This window comes from Haliotis asinina, chromosome 6 (genome assembly GCF_037392515.1).
Source record: "Haliotis asinina isolate JCU_RB_2024 chromosome 6, JCU_Hal_asi_v2, whole genome shotgun sequence".
Lineage (NCBI taxonomy): Eukaryota > Metazoa > Mollusca > Gastropoda > Lepetellida > Haliotidae > Haliotis > Haliotis asinina.
The window spans coordinates 32,546,840-32,563,596 of NC_090285.1; the positions used below are offsets into that span (position 1 = coordinate 32,546,840).

General features: G+C 35.0%; 1 protein-coding gene across 2 annotated transcripts in view; it reads left to right on the forward strand.

Annotated features, from left to right (window-relative positions):
- The first annotated feature begins 4,704 nt into the window (after positions 1–4,704).
- The window catches only part of LOC137287570 (single-minded homolog 1-like), a 52,227-nt gene continuing 40,174 nt past the window's right edge, over positions 4,705–16,757 (forward strand). For both annotated transcript variants that reach the window (XM_067819934.1, XM_067819935.1), the window contains exon 1: positions 4,705–4,972. In XM_067819934.1, the coding sequence (XP_067676035.1) occupies positions 4,908–4,972 (65 nt within the window). In that variant the 5' untranslated portion in view covers positions 4,705–4,907. The remainder of the gene's footprint in view (positions 4,973–16,757) is intronic.

The window sequence follows — 16,757 nt, forward strand, 5'->3', positions numbered from 1 at the left end:
GCACCTGTCTGCATGACTGACAGTACCTGGAAATCTGATTACATGTACTTGTAGATGACAGGGAATTTATCGCGATCAGCTGTCTCAGTCTACTAGCCTCCTAAGCTCTTTACATGATGTCAATATAATGTCAAGGGATATTCACAATCAGATATATTCTATTTTGTATTATATGTTAACATACTCTAGAGCACTGTTACTTGTTGATTTCAGTGGTCTCTTGACTTAGCTGCCCTTTGTCCCCCTGTATGGAACATTTTTAGCTGCCCATGTCAGTGACACATCACAGACAATTAACATTCTCTGTTTTCAGGCCTTCCAAGCAAGTTGTCAGTTTCATTTTTATGTAGGCTATTATGTTAAAGTGATTTTTTATATTTTCCTGCCAATAATATGTGAACCTGTTTATCAACATGGTTTTAATTTCTATTTTCGGCCTGAAAATATGCTTCTGTTCTTCCTGATGTTTGATGATAATCCATCTGAAAAATTCCAGAAGTGCATGATAAATAATGTATAGTATCTAAATGTGTGTATATTTCTGTAATATTTAGCTCTCAATATGAAAAACTCTGAAAAGTTTCTTAGTATTAATTATGATCAAATGTTGTAGACTTTTTGCAAACTTCCGTAATGTCCAGCTTTTAGTATCTGCACTACATAGGGGCTAGAGGTCTCAAAATGCAACTGGATAACTCTTAAACCAAATTTACTCTCATATTTCAAACCATTTTAAAATGACTTTAAAATGTACTATTTTGTATCCTTACAGTACCTGAAGTTTGTACCTTGACATGAATATTTCAGTATGAATACCTGATCTTATTAAAATTCTGTAGCCACAGTTTGTGATATTGTTACAAAAGATTTTAGTATTAACATAAGTTTTATTGTAAAGCAATGTTAAAGAAAAGTACATTTTATTGTCATGATTTGAGATTGTGGTAAACTATGAATATGTTATTTATGTAGTATACATACTTCGATTAAAATACATGTATAAGGCTAGTGGCCAGAACCAATATCAAAGGAAAAAAACCAAAACAGGTAATATGAATTGGTTACAAGCGTGTTAATTATTGATATAGTTTACAGGTTTTGATTCAACAGTTAGGGACTGTGTATCTAGAATTGTTTTCAGGTTGTTTTCAGCTAATTTGGACGGATGAATAACACTTTTTTTTTATAACTGTAGTTTCTTTAGAATTGAGATGCTTACTTATCACATATATACTGTAAAGCAAAAGAAATGCAACTTTTTTGTCAAGTTTTTAAAATAGAAGATATAAATATGAATGCTTACTTTTATTAGATTTCATTTTTTTCGAAACTTGTGTTTATTCTGCTGTTCTGAATATCTTCTATCATGGGATTACATGCTGGACCAGAATTACTTGGGCTGCTTGAAGTTGTGCATTTCATTCATTTCAGTTAATACTGATTTCATACCAGTGATGTGACAATGCATCTGCATTACCATTGGACTTGCCACTGTTATGAATGATGTCAAAATTGTAGGTTGACAGTTCAAGCAACAGATCTACCAGATTTGCCTGTTGCAGTTTTGATGATTTTATCCATTTCAATACCAGATCATCTGTGAATTTTGAATCAGCAAGGTAAGCCAGAATGTCTGATAGGCTCAAGTAATGCCAAATCTTCATTTTCTGTAGTGTTCCAGTTCTTCGTGTTTCCCAGCAGAACACCTTCACATTATGTTATCAGATGATTTTTCTCTATCCGATATCACTGAGAAAGGACAAAACCAATAGATGTATCAGAAGTATATGTTGATATAAAAAATCCCATTCCCAAAATTTGGACATTCATGTACAGAGTCTCAGAACATCCTTCAGTAGGCCTTATTATAGCCTGGTCTCCCATTTGTGGTGTCAAGGTATGACTGTAAACAAATCCTAATCCCCATAATATAACTGTGACAACATTATCCTAAAGATAACTTTACACCACTCACTTATCTTTGTATTTAATGAATAACTAACTGTTTCTATCAGTTATTTCAATTTTAAACGTTAAGCATGTTCCTCATGTTGGTATTTTGATGTCCATGATAGTAGATGTATGTATGCAGTCCATGCTTAGCTGTAATGTTGATTGTAATAACTGTGATAATGATTGTTTTCAGCTTCTGTATAAAAACAGCATCTTAATCACCTAGGACTAATAAACTAAAACATTATTTTATGTCAAAGGCTGCTTTCCTTAAGAATAGTTCAAAATTCTGTATTGACATAAATGTTAATTCTTAAAAATGTGGGTCCACACAACTTAAGTTTGTTGTGATTGGTCAACTAACTAAAACATGGCTGGGGAAGAAGTATTGAAGGACTTACTACCATTGTCTTGGCTAGTGTATTGTTTGTTGTCCATTGTTGTATATTTTTTAGCTACCTATATATATATGATGTTCATGTAAATAAGTCTGTCTATATTTTATTAATCATGTCTTGTTGTACTTAGCTAAGTTACCCCTTTTGTCAGAACATGATACAATACTGAAGTTAATAAAATCTGTGGGTAAAATATGTATATGAAATGTTTGATTCTCCCATCACGACACATGGACCAGTTTGGTAACTGCCAATTCTGACCAGTTTTTTGACTCACTTAAATCTAACTTCATTAATGCACTGTTTTAGTTATAGCTTAAACAACAGTTGGTAACTGACACACCCTACTTTTGGAATCCATGTCATTGAAACTATCTATATTTGTGAATCCAGACACCCACCCAAACCTTGTAACAATGGGAATTATGTACTGATATTGACAAAGCTGTTACAACATGGGTAGAGGTATGTCATCACCAATGAATGGCTGTCAACAGCAAAAGTCTCATTGACAATCATAATACAAGGATGGTCTTCTTTTTCTATCTCTGTGCTTGAAATGTTTATTATATCCAAATATTGTCAGTAAAGAATGTTGTTATTTGATACTGTTTTACTATACTAGTGATGATGTAGTTTTGATTGTGATTCATGTGTTCAAACTGTTCTCTTTTAATGCGTACAGATGCCTTGAATACTACTGTTGCATAGCATGTACATTATTGGGTAGCATCTTTCCATCCACATGCACTTACTTTTTATGTAAATTTTATGCCAGAACCTCTGATTTTCTGTCATCTCATCTTATAATGTTCCTCAGTGGTGTACTTCTCATTTTAATTCCACAGTATTTATGTCTTGTGCATAATTGTCTGGGAAAAGATAAACTGAAAAAATTAAAATGCCTGTAGCCTCATATTTTGATTAATCAAATTATGTATGGTTATGAAAAGTGTAAAACTCCCAAATCAACATGGTGAAATATGTTTTTACTCAAACCTCACTCATACCCTTGCTTTGGCATTATTATCACTAGGAAAGATTCTTTGAACTTGATGCACTTCACCATAATTTTTGTTTTCTGTAAAGGATAAACTTCTCTGTACAAATTGCTTTGTCTATATGCATAACAGCATCTGCTTTGATTGCTGAAAATAGTACTTCAGAAAAACTGCTGTCAGAAGTTTAAGAAAATGAAACGGTAAATTTTCTTTTCATTTCCAATTACCTGAGCATTGGCATTTGTTGTGTGTGCCAGTTATGCTTTTACGCCCAAATTATGGATGCCTTATGAAATCTATAAACTGATATTACAAAAAAGACATTGTCATATTGGTAAAGGTTTTGAAGAAAGGATTGTGTTCTATGAACGTATCAATATTTCATATCAAATATTTTTTTCTTCATTGCATTTATTTCAAGTATGTGGTCAATAAATATTCAGATGCCCTTTAAAGGTTGTGAAGTCGAGGATGTGTTTAACCCACTAAACACCTTGATTTATCGTTTACAGATCATCCCTGTTTTCACCTTGAATGTGTGTGTCATTTTACATATTGATATTGTTAAACTGTTTACAGATCATCCCTGTTTTCACCTTGAATGTGTGTGTCATTGTACATATTGATATTGTTAAACTGAGTTTGATAGCGTGTGAAATGCATGAGCTCAGCAAGACATGTGTATGTCATTGTAAAAGTGACAACCCCTTCACATGTTATGAACACGGTGACAAAAGACTGACATCTGTATCAAGTGGAGTGCTTGTCCAACATACGATTTCCTTTATAATCCCCATGGTTATTGCACTCGGTCTTTCTTCACCGAGTCTCATCGGTAGTACTTGAGTGCAGATTACAAAACTGTCCCATTGCTTGTGGAAGGTAATGCCTTTATAATGAGGCGCCTGCTAGAATCCACCCCTATGACAGCGAGAAACGTGGCTGGGCATGGTCCACTGCCTGCCTCTGCTCACCCATGCTTTTGTCAAGCCATCTTTATTGCCTTATTGCATTTCTCCCTTCTGCAAGGACTGTCACACGTAGACAAAAGTTGCAGTTGAGGTCCAATTTGTCGCTCTCAATACACACAGAGCACAAGACACTCTGCCCTCGTTGCCTGATGCTAGTTTTTGTAGAGGAGTTGTTCAAAGAGAACTGACGAGGGTGATTGGCTGCCCCAGCAGGAGATTGGTCACTCGTAGTGAGGTGGGCGGAGCCAGGCTTTTCAAGCCGCCTCTACTGATTAAAGTGACGGGTCGCGTGGCTGACGGTTCATGGGTGAAAGCATGGTGCTTCCAACACTATATGAATCATAACTATCTACTTGGCCATTTTTGGTTTCGGAAGCTAATTTATTGCTAGGTTGAGTGTGGCTATGCTTGGCATCCCCTGATTGTTGGTTGGGATGGTTGTCATGGACAGACAAGCAGTGCTATACTGTTATGGGGGTTTTACGGAAAAAATTGAGATGTGAATGTGGATATATTCAGTCAAGATTGGTGTGACTTGATCAGCTGACAGGTAGCACATCTTGGAATAGTTCCTCCGACAATTAATGGTGGAAGACTGGGTCATCAAAACAATGTATGCAACTAAGCGCCGCAGGAGAACCGTCAAAAGGTACGTACCAAAACATTAGGCCAGTCGGCGCCATGTTGGGATACTTGTCCTGCATGTGAGAGGGTTGCATGACGGGATCAGTTATTAGTTATTATAGCATGTTTATCTATGTCTGGTTGCCCTGGCAGAATTAAAGGGTTCGTTAGCTGCTGACAGAGTTCAATTCTGAGGAAATTTCATAAATAACATCAATTGTTTGCTTTTAAGCATTGTTTCTTTAATGTATATCAAATCAGTTTTATATGTCTTAGAGAGTTTGTATAAAGATTAGGAGGATACTTTAGATGTTAAATGACACTTGTCAACTAGGACTGTTTTTGAAAAAAAATTTGGACACTCTGTTTGTGTATTATGGCCAGGGGATAATATGGGATGGTGAATATCTGAAAAAAATATTTTGTTGATTGTATTTTAGTTTGGTTGAATTGATTGTTGATATGACAGAAAACTGAATTAAACTTACATGAGTAAAATTAAACTACTTATATACTGTAAACAGCACTTTGTGGTGGTTACTTTCTGGTTAGTTTAACAACTTCATGTAAAATAAACAAACTAGCAAACAGTATTCACAATCTTGTAATGTTTTATTTAAGTATTAGGAATAATTTAAACATAAATAAGGTTCCTCTGTGATGAGATTTTTCTTTGATATGTGGCCTGTGATATATTGAAATTCCTTGCTGGCTGTGGGGCATATTTCAAGGAAAGGTATTGAAAGGTTAAAGACATGAACTATTTTCATATGTAAGACTCTTTCCTTTTACATTACAAAGTACAGCGGTTATTGTGGATTACGCTTTTAAACATTTTAAATAAATGGTACACATTTATCATTGCCAGAAACAAACACTTGAACTTGTTTACTTGGATTTTTACGTGTGAGTGTGTTTTTCTTTGGGTGGGCGTGGGGGATTGAACAAACACAGAATAATAGGCTTGGTTATTGTGTTGAAGCAATTCTTTACAGAAAATATTTTTACTACCTATGACAATTTATATGGCAATAATTTATAAAGATTTGTGAAGATGGATGTAAAAATATTTATTTCCTTTATAATTTTAAAATGTTTCTTGATTGATACTATTTTTGATAAATGTTTTAAATGAAATAAAATTGCTACAAACTACTGAAAGATAAAAAGAGATTCTATACGTTTCATGTATATTTCATTTTTCTACATCCATTGCCATTTCAACATAGAATTATTCCATTTACTGAATCAAATGTATTTTCATTTGATCAGTCAATGTCATCACAGAAATTTAAACATCACATTATTTTAAATTTCTGAAAAGAATTTTCCTAGCTGGATACTCTTCAGATTATTCCATCAAGCAAATGAAATGTATTATAGTTGGATGAAATGTTCCTTAATCAAACGCTAGGTTTACAATCAATATATACACAATAAACATTAACTTGTTTATTGTGTTTTCACCTATATTTTTTAATATTTTTTTTAACAAAGATACAAATGACAGATTTAAATAGAAGCTTAGGAATGTTTATTTCTATTGATGATAAGTGGACAATACTGCATTACTGCTGAAATGTCCATGTTCCGTTGTTGATTTCACCTGCTTTTTTCCCTATGTCAGAGTGTGGGACATCGTATAATTATCATCTTGACGTGTATAACGCTCAGATTGTTATCACTCACAAATGATTAGTTTGATTAATTTAATGACAACATCCAAAGCGGCAGCAATGGAGAAGGTAGCCTGGAGCCATACTTCAAAGATATGGCGGTGATGCTTGATTGGCGGACCGCAAAACTAGTGTCATTTCACATATCAAAAGGAAAATATTTATGAATTTAACCATTTTACCTTGCATATGTGAGCATTAAATAGTTTCTCTAATGATCAGAAGATATCATGAGATTGATGTTCCAAAGCAAAATTGTTAATCAATGTCTCCGTGTTCGTATATTGTTTGGTCATATTGTTTTCCATAAATTACTCCTCAGGTTTTTCACACTTGAATAATTTAGTCAGAATTTGTTGATTTTTCTTTGTTAATATATTGCAGTGATTTAATTTCAGATAATACATTAATGGAATATGTTCTAATTTTGTTGAAAGCTCTTAAAAACTTTATGTGCAATTTTAATGTTGGAAGTGAAAAGAAAACATGTTTCATATTTCAGATATAATATTATAGAAAACACTGCTAATACCTAAACATGAAATGTATGTTTTGTTAAATGTATTTTAATCCACACAGACATAATTTTATTTCTAAAATCAAACTAGCTTTTCAACCACATTTGGTGATGTGTCCCATTTTTGAAAGTACCTCAGTATAATTACCCCGATATGCTAAGTTAAGAATTATTTGTGTTTTTGTAGAGGTATGTATCTGGTTATAGTTGATATGTATCATTCTTGATTTAATTTAGCAATATGAAATGATAATTCTTTAGCATATTTATTTGAAAAAATGCTTGAAAATTGACAGAAAGTATTTTTACCGGTTTCATGTCAAATTCATATCTACTTCTACTTAGAATAATATTGCTCAAATTGTCCATAAGGGCAATTTCCTAGTTTGGGCCATTACAAATGCAAACTGAAAGTTACTCATATTCAAGAAGAAGTTTCTAAATCTTCAAAGACATACTTCATTACTTGTTAAGCATGTTTATCTTCACATTTCTGTGACTTTATTCATTACAAATGATGAACATGTATAGGAAGAAATATATGCTGTGTAACCTGACTATTCAAATTATTTATGAATACAACCTTTCAAATATAACTTGTTAATGTATTTCCACCAGGACCCTATTTCAGAATGTTATTGACAAAGCGAATGATGTCATGCATTTATTTGTTTTCAGCATTTGAAATGTATTACCTCTCATCAGCATAGCATGACGAGATGGACAAAAATTGTGTATAATGACTACAGTTAATTTTTGCAGAATCGGGTATTATCAACATGAGATTAGTTAAACATGAGTTGTTTTTTGTGAAATTGCCTAGTTCCAGTGTATATATAGCTCACTATCTGTGCCGTACAATTGGCTGCAGAACACAATATGTTCTAATATGCAGAAATTCATTTGTTGGTAAAGTGTTTTGTCTGCCAGTATGTTTATCTGTATTTCATAAGCGTTTGAACAAAATATTAATTATGGGCTATGTTTATGTTATGTGAGTGTCTGCCAGATGTGTTTTGCAATGTGTGATTTGATTTGCACATATTTATTACCAGGAGATGACATAGACCTTTGCGTCTGTAATTTACTTTGTTTACCATATTTCTCATACTAAATACTGTTTTCAGTTCATTTTTAGCTCATCATCAAATAGTAACATGATATTTCATTACAATAAACCACAACTAAGCAAATTTCAGTTTATAAATAAATGTCTGCAATGCCTATATATATATATATCCATATGTAGAATTGATTAGAACACCTACATACAATTTCCATTGCTTATCACTTCCATAACATATTCTGAAATGTGTAAATATTTGAATATGTATTTTATACATATCCTTAAAATAGTTATCAATAGGTTGTTCATATACATTTGTGGACACTCCTTTCTACATCTTTTTCAACATGTTACATTATATTTATAAAAGCCATTTATCATATCAACTGTTGACTAATTGTCATTCACACACCTTTTAATACCTTATTAAAAAAGACTCAGTGTTGAATTTATTGATACTGAAGATTAATTCTACAGCTCAACTTAAAGAATATTTTATCAGAATTAGCTCCAGATTTCCATCATTTTGAGACATTAATCCTTGGAATGATTAGAAAACAGAACATTAACTGATGTACGATTGGATCATTGAAAGTGATCTGGCTTATTCAGTTTCCAGGTGGTTTAAAGCTCATGGATGTGATTTATGCAAATGACAAGGGGTATCAATGCTTGTCTGTGTCACTCAATCAAGTAAAACGCTTAGACCATTGTGGGTTTGGGGACCAGGCTTTGTCTGTCCAGGAACAAAGGTTGATTTTGCTGTTGATTTGTGGTTCATTCAGTTCTGTCTGTTGCATACAGTGATTGCCAGGGCAGAGTAATCATCTTATACAGCTAATCGTTTCTCCGCCTTGTACTGGCTGCTGCTGCTGCTGCTGTATGCTGTATGTTGTATGTTGTATGTTGTATGTTGTATGTTGTATGTTGCAGATGTCAATCCTGGAATCAGGTTGTCTTCAGCTGCACTTACCTCATCAGGTCACACTTTGTTGACATAAAATTCATCCCATGTTGATTTCATGGCATGGAGGAACATGGTGCAAGCATTGTTACAGTCATGTGCTCTCTTAAATAAACCTCTGGTTTGAGATCCAGAGTTTTTTTCTGTTGAAACCTGGTTAAGGACACATGTAGAGATTCTTACTTTTTATATGCATCTTGCAGAGGCAAAGATGAAATGACTACATGAGATATAAAATCAAAGCATTGGCGGTCAGTTTACAGGCAAAACTGTGTGACATTAGTGGTAAGAGTATTTAAGCAGGTGACACATGTCAGTTTCAGTAGTGCAGATAGATACAGGATAAAACAGGTGTTGAGCTCATAATCTTTGCCTTAGGCTTTGCAGAGAAAACACTCCTCATCTCCTATAGCAGGATCAAACAATGCTGCTACATGTGGACTGGCTGTGCTGCTATCATGGACCCATGATCATACTGATATCTGGTGTTCATGAATGTCATGATATCATTTGTCCATGATGGCTCTAATATCATTTGTCCATGATGGTGTTGATATCATTTGTCCATGATGGTGCTGATATCAGGTATCCATGATACCTTCATGGTGGTGCTGGTGTCACAAGCTGTTCAAAAATGTGCTGATATCAGGTATCTATGATGGTGCTGCTGTAATGAGGTGTCCATGCAGATGCTCATATGTCCCTTCTACTGTTCTGTTACATCTGTGGAGTAGCAGGTTGGGTTGTATGTCAGGTGTCTAATGGACACCTGGTACAGACATGCAAATGAAGGATTTACAGACACACAAACGAAGGGTTTACATGATGATGAAGGCTCTGGTAGACAGAGACAGACCAGTCCGTGCTGCAGGAGTTGCCCCAAGAAGCACCCAGTAATAACTCCACATATGTCAACCTCACCAATCACTTTTCTCACTTTCCAGGGTGTCTCAGATGTATGATATTTCATAACAAAAGGATCATCTTGACCCAGAATTTTCCTGATTAGATTGTTGCCATAGATTTCCTTTGTTTATTGTCTTGGAAAATTCATTAATGTGATTGGTCTGTGTCGGTTGAAACCATGTGTTGATTATCAGCCAAGCTTGACTTTCTCACTGTAGACCACAGCACAGTGCCATAATGATCGGTAGCTAGTGCCATGTACTTTGGTTGATAGTGTTATAATAGTTGGCAGTGGCAGCAAGTGCCATGTGCTTTGGTTGATAGTGTCATAACCGTCGGCAACTAGTGCCATGTGCTTTGGTTGATAGTGTCATAAAAGTCAGCAGCTAGTGCCAAGTACTTTGGTTGATCGTGTCAAAATAGTCGTCAGCTAGTGCCATGTGCTTTGGTTGATAGTGTCATAAAATTCAGCAGCTAGTGCCATGTACTCTGGCTGATAGTGTCATTTCCATTGGCTACTAGTAGTAGGCTAGAGTTGTAACACTGTTAGTGTCATAATAGTTTGCAGGTAGTGCCATGTGAGCATGTGTCAGATGTAATGGAGAATTGCCAGTCTCAGGTGTTTATGTTCAACTGCTGGTCTGCTGGTCTAAGAGAAAGGAATTTACCATGCCTGGGCAAACCACAATGAGCTTACCTAGGTGCACAGATCTGCAGCGCAAGGTCAAAACAAATATGTCCTCGAGACGTCATTAGCGTTGGGACTACTCAGCTGTTGTATTGCTATGTAGACCGTGAAATCAATTCTTTTCGCAATATTACAGACATTCAGTGACTTTTCAGTTCATTTTGTAAAGTGCATGTTAGGCAAAAGAATTGTTCGGAAATCAAGCAATAAAAGAGGTCTTGCTCAGTTGGTTTCATTCTTCCTGCCTGTAGCTTCAGGTCTAAACAAATCCCACCCACCACTGCTTGCTGGCCCTGCACCCTCATGTTCTGCAGCCGCTCAGTTGCCGCTGAGTAGTTTTTGACAAGGAAACAATGTTTTGTTTTCATTCTTAGGCCTTACCAATTTTCATTCTTGATTTGCCCAGTATTAATGATTGTAAGATCAAAGAAAATCACTTGATCTTTCAGTTATAACCTATTTCAAACCTGTGCATGCAGGGAATGTAGGATTCCCTACCTTCCCTCTCCCTTCAAAGAAAAGAACAAAAACAAAGCAAAAAGACCTTAAACAAACAAACAAAACCACACATACCAAAAAGAATGTGAAAACAACTACAAACAAATACAACAACCACTTTGTCATACAATTACATACAAATTGTTTACATACAATTAATAGTTGTTTGTGCTGTAGATAACAATGAATAATTGTCGATGATTATTTATTTGACATATGTTCCTCAATTTTAAATGAGCAGAAAATGTATCTTGTGAATTGTCCAAGTGTATTATGAAGGTAAAGATTGCATGAAGAAATATGACGTATGTGGCAAATTTGTGTTCCTCTCTGTTACCATAGAACCACTCAGAAGAATTGCTCTAAATAACCCTCCCAGTAATCAACAACAGGCGTGCAATCAATCATGCCTTAACCAACGTCTATTTCCACAGATTTCAGTTGATAGGGCGTTTCTGTACACCAGCCATGACAGTGTTATCATGTCAGTTTCAAAATGCAGCTAATGCCAGCTTCACAAGGGCTTTTAATGCAAGTAAATGACCAGAAATGTTTATTTCATTAAAATCTAAAAGTGACCTCTAATGACCCCTGATTTTCACAGTGCAGTGGACATGGGTTCATCAATTGTTTGGGATGAAAAAAATGATGTGATAGAAGATAGATTTGGCTTAATCACAATATGAGATTAATTTACAGACCCAAGGCTATAGGTGCAGCTTTCAGGACAGCTGGATTTTAATGGGACACCAGCACATTGTATGGCAACCATGCTGGTTTTGGTTTTGCGTTTAACTGAAACCAGCTTCCAAGGAGATGTTCTAGGTGTCAAGGCTTAATGTAGATGGCGTTTTGTACAGTCTATATATACTAGTACTTAAATGCTTTTCATTTTGTCTGTTGTCATGGAGGTGCATGTCTTCTACAGTCTGCAATGAACCTTACTTAAATGCATTTTATTTTTGTAAGCTAACACTGCGGTGCATGTACGTAGTACTGATGTATATTGTGTAGGATTTTGATTCTCAGAGATTAGTGTTCATTTCAACATTTTCAAGTTTAGAAACAATGTTGCACAATTATCAAGTGATGTTTGAGTTTTGAACTTGAAAAATATCCACTTTATTATCGCTGTGCATTCAGTTTATCTAAATGATGCATCCATATGAATGTGGTCTATATGTGTCTTGAATAATGCATACATATGGTGGCATAGAGCATGTGTCTTGTGTGTGCATGATGCATATGAAGTCTTTTTGAATAATGCATACATATGGTGGCATAGAGCATGTGTCTTGTGTGTGCATGGATGCTTGTGCGCATGTAATCTAGGAGACTTCAGCAGAAACACTCAGGGCGGGTTCAGATATGGTTCAGTCCAAATTTTATAACACTAAGTGAATATAGATTCACTGTATGATATATATTTAAAAGAAAACAACTTTATATCGTAGCCTTTTGTAAGTACTGATGTTACATATTGAATAAGAATAAATTTAACGATCTCCTGTTTCACTCCACATCTGAGAATTGTTACAGCTCTCCTCTTGTTTCAAGTGACGGCTGAAGGTGGTGAGCTTAAATAAATTTCCCAGTTCCAGTAGCTCATATTTTCATGATATAAGAACTAATTTCATGAGAGATATTGGTGTAACTTAATTTTAACACACCAAACCCGAAGTAATGACCAAATCAAACAACCTCTAGGCTAAATTTGAGTAATTTTCCAGCTTTTTCTTTTAAAAACATGATAATTAAATTGATGATGAAGACAAGATTGTTTACACTGAGGCGGAAGTCACTCTCAATGGCAGTTTTTGAGAGAGACGACCAGCCTTTGCGTTAGCCATTGTTGGGACGTATGAGCTTTTTTCACGCCCTAGGCCATCAATGGTAGCAGTTCATGTGGAAATTATATGGGGCCTTGGTCTCCCGCCCCCCCGCCTGTACGGCTTACAAGCAGAGAAAATTGTAGGATAGTGGACCATCACCTGTCTCTGGAGACTCAGACTTTAAATGGCAGATTGGGATATTTTATAATGGAATAATGGGAAGATTTGAGGAAAATATCATTGGCAATGTTGGAGCCTCATTTTTCAGATGCCATAAGGTCTGTGTCAAGAGAGCTTTTGTGTTGTCGGAATCAGCTGAGGGAAAATATATCTTTGATTGTGCGGGGGTATATTTTTTGTACTTTATTGTCATAATCTGTCATTTATCGAGAAGAGAACATATGGGGAAAATGGAAATAAAAGCATAAGCAGCTGAAAAAGGTACAACTTAGATTTATTGTAAATTATTCTACGTGCACAAACAGTTTCAACAAAAATAATATTATGGATGAGAAAGATTTTTTTGCCATTTAATGCTAATCTTGAAAAAATATAATCTTGCAATATTTCATAATACAGGGCATGACATTTATTAAGAATAATAGGACATACTTTGTTTTTCCCACAGAACATTTCTCATTTTTTAATGAAGTTTTTCATTTGAATTAAGGACAAATATGAAGTTAAAACACATGACTACTGTTGACTATAGTAAAGTTCCAATTTCTGTTGCTGCCAAACTGTATTTGAAACTGACAGAAATTCTGCCATTTTATACATGACCTTTCTGATGTCTTGTAGCATCATGGAGCTATCTATACTTACACAGGAAGCCATATACCTCATCTGGTAAATCCCCTTGACACATATCCCCCCAAATCAGTCCCCAAATTCCCCCAATCTAGAAGCAGGGTGAGGTTTGTGGGGAGCCCCACCTGTGCTGTACAGGGCAGATGTATCCTGTCCATGTTTCACTGCTAACAAATCCCTGGATCTCATTTGGTCTGCCCTTTGACACTGGTCCTCTGAGTGGACTATGTACCCCCATATTACTGTCTTGTCTGTTGTTAACTCTGTATTAACCATCTTGTACTTATGTTGTTACTGTGGTTTACTGGAATGTCAACTGGAGGGACTGGTGAGAGAAGTATTCATTTCATGGTTTGACATGTAGTCTTTTACTTCACCATGTTCACATTTATTTACCTATACATTAGTAATTCTGTCACAATATTCAACATGCATTTGAATAACAACACCTATTTGAAGAACATGTGCCCTCATGCTCCACCCCAACACCAAGATACACCCTCGTCCAAAATGACACTTTATTCTTAACAAAGAATATTCTTAATTATCATAACATGATGCTTCCTTTCCATTCAGCAGTCATGAATTTATACCACATATTTATGTGGTTTGTCTGGATTCATGTCACTTCAAACACAGACATCTACCTTTATTAATGTGCCACAGAACGTGCTGCAGACAAGACAAGATTCATCCACTTCCTCATCCTTTCCTCCATCGTCAGCAGCAGCAGCACATCAGCACCATCACCAACATCCCTGCATTCATATATGGCAGCACATCTGTAATGAAATATTGACAGACTTTCTACATGTTCATTTCATCGACAGACATCACAGATGTGTCATAACATAAATATAATTGATTTACGATTGAGTTTGATGTTCTTCTTAATTACCAGCTGATTAAATATTCATAATTTGATTGTCTCTACATGTGTCCTCTCTGTGTTAGTTTTAGAGATTACACTTGCACTTCAGCAGTGAATGACATGTTTTTTTTCTGTAGTAAATAATTCATTTACTAATGATAGCCAGCCCTTTATCAATCACCTGTGAAGGAGTCACCCAGGTTTGTGTAAATATTGCCCACTAAACATGGTTTAAGGCTAATGAATTAGCATTTCAATCTGAATATCATTTCTGCTTTAAAATATTCATTTTAATTAAAGTTTCAAGTTTTATGAATTTCACTCTATCTTGTGTCAGTTCAATATGATTTTTTCTGATGAGCATTACAGGAACAAGGTAGTATCCTCCACACAATGCTCCAAGTAAATATCATGCATTCAGCATCACTCAGGCTTAAGCAGTCATTGATTTTTTTTGTGTAGAAGGGAACAAAAAGTAATTTTTAGGGCATTCATGCATTAAAATTGAATTATACAAACTACTGACAAACTAAAACTGATGTAAAGAGTAAAAGAGCTTGAGAATTTAGGAGCAGTATGCATTGTGTTGCTGGTCTGTATATTGCTGATCATATGATTATGTTCAAGAAAACTTACACTTACTTACAATTGCTAAATACAATTACAGACTGAGTCAGTTTACTTGAAAAAAAACTCCAGAAGGTACCCTTTGATGAAAATGACATCACAAAGGAAGATGCTTATTGGAGAACTGTGTTATGTGAAATCAAATGACGACATCACACAAAAAATTAACATGTTCTGTATCCCTTGGGAGTTTGATATCAGGATGATATTTTAGGTGTATCTCTATGAGAATTTGATGTTGATCTGAAACTCATTTTGTATTTTTATCACTAAGATAGTGTCATAATGATTGCCAAAAAAGTAAATATAAGATCTCATCTTCAGTTTGTCAGAAATCGCTTGACTGCTTTCATAATGCTTTCAGTCGTCAATTTCATCTGAGGAACTACAATCACAGGTTGTTGACGAACTGATTCTTGCCCGTCGCTTGTCTAATTATCAAAGTGGTCTCATTCTATTAATTTTTGTTTGCTGATGGTATCTTGATGATTTTTTTATAAGTTGTCTCAATGAATGTTTAATATTTGGTCATGTTGACTGTGTAAATGTGTCATCTCTTCATGTCAATAGACCCACTGAGCCAGTGCTTATATCAGCAATGCAGGTTTTGCACTTAAATCAAGTTGTCAATTGCAATTTGGTTTGTGTACATTGATCATGGCCTGTTATTTAACTGTTTGATTGCATTGATCAGTTGGGATGTCTGTTTCACCCACAATCAAAGTATGGCTGATTCATGAAATATACAGCGGCCTGTCACTGATTTCATGACTGACAGTTTAACAGCTGATATCGACATGGTCGTTATTTTACACTTGCTGTATTTATTTAAACCTTCTCCCCTATATGAACAAAACAATGTTTGCAAATAAGTATCAAAATTAAATAAAAAATGTGTTTATAATTTTTTATCAAAACAAAACTGTATAGTAGTTCTATTTCTGAATGATATCCCTCTGTGTTGTTTGTCAGAGATATATAACATTAAAGTAGGTGATATTGATTTACAAGATTGATAAAATGCACATGATGAAGCCAATGAGGAAAGAGATGATGAAGAAATGTTAAGGGAAAATGTGATAATGTATTCCAATCCTCTGGAAATGTTTCTTCTGTAATTTTTCTCATATGCATTGGTATTGGGTAGAGGTATGCTCGCAAAATGGAATATCCCCTACTTTTTTATTGGTATATGATGTTGACACGTACAGAATAGAAAGCTCTACCATACCAACATACATCATCAGTATATACATAATGTTTTCTGCAGTTGTCTTTGAATAGTTGTCCATGGTATATACACACTACAAATGTATTGTACAAATGATCACTGTGCCAAATGGACCCTTGTCAAT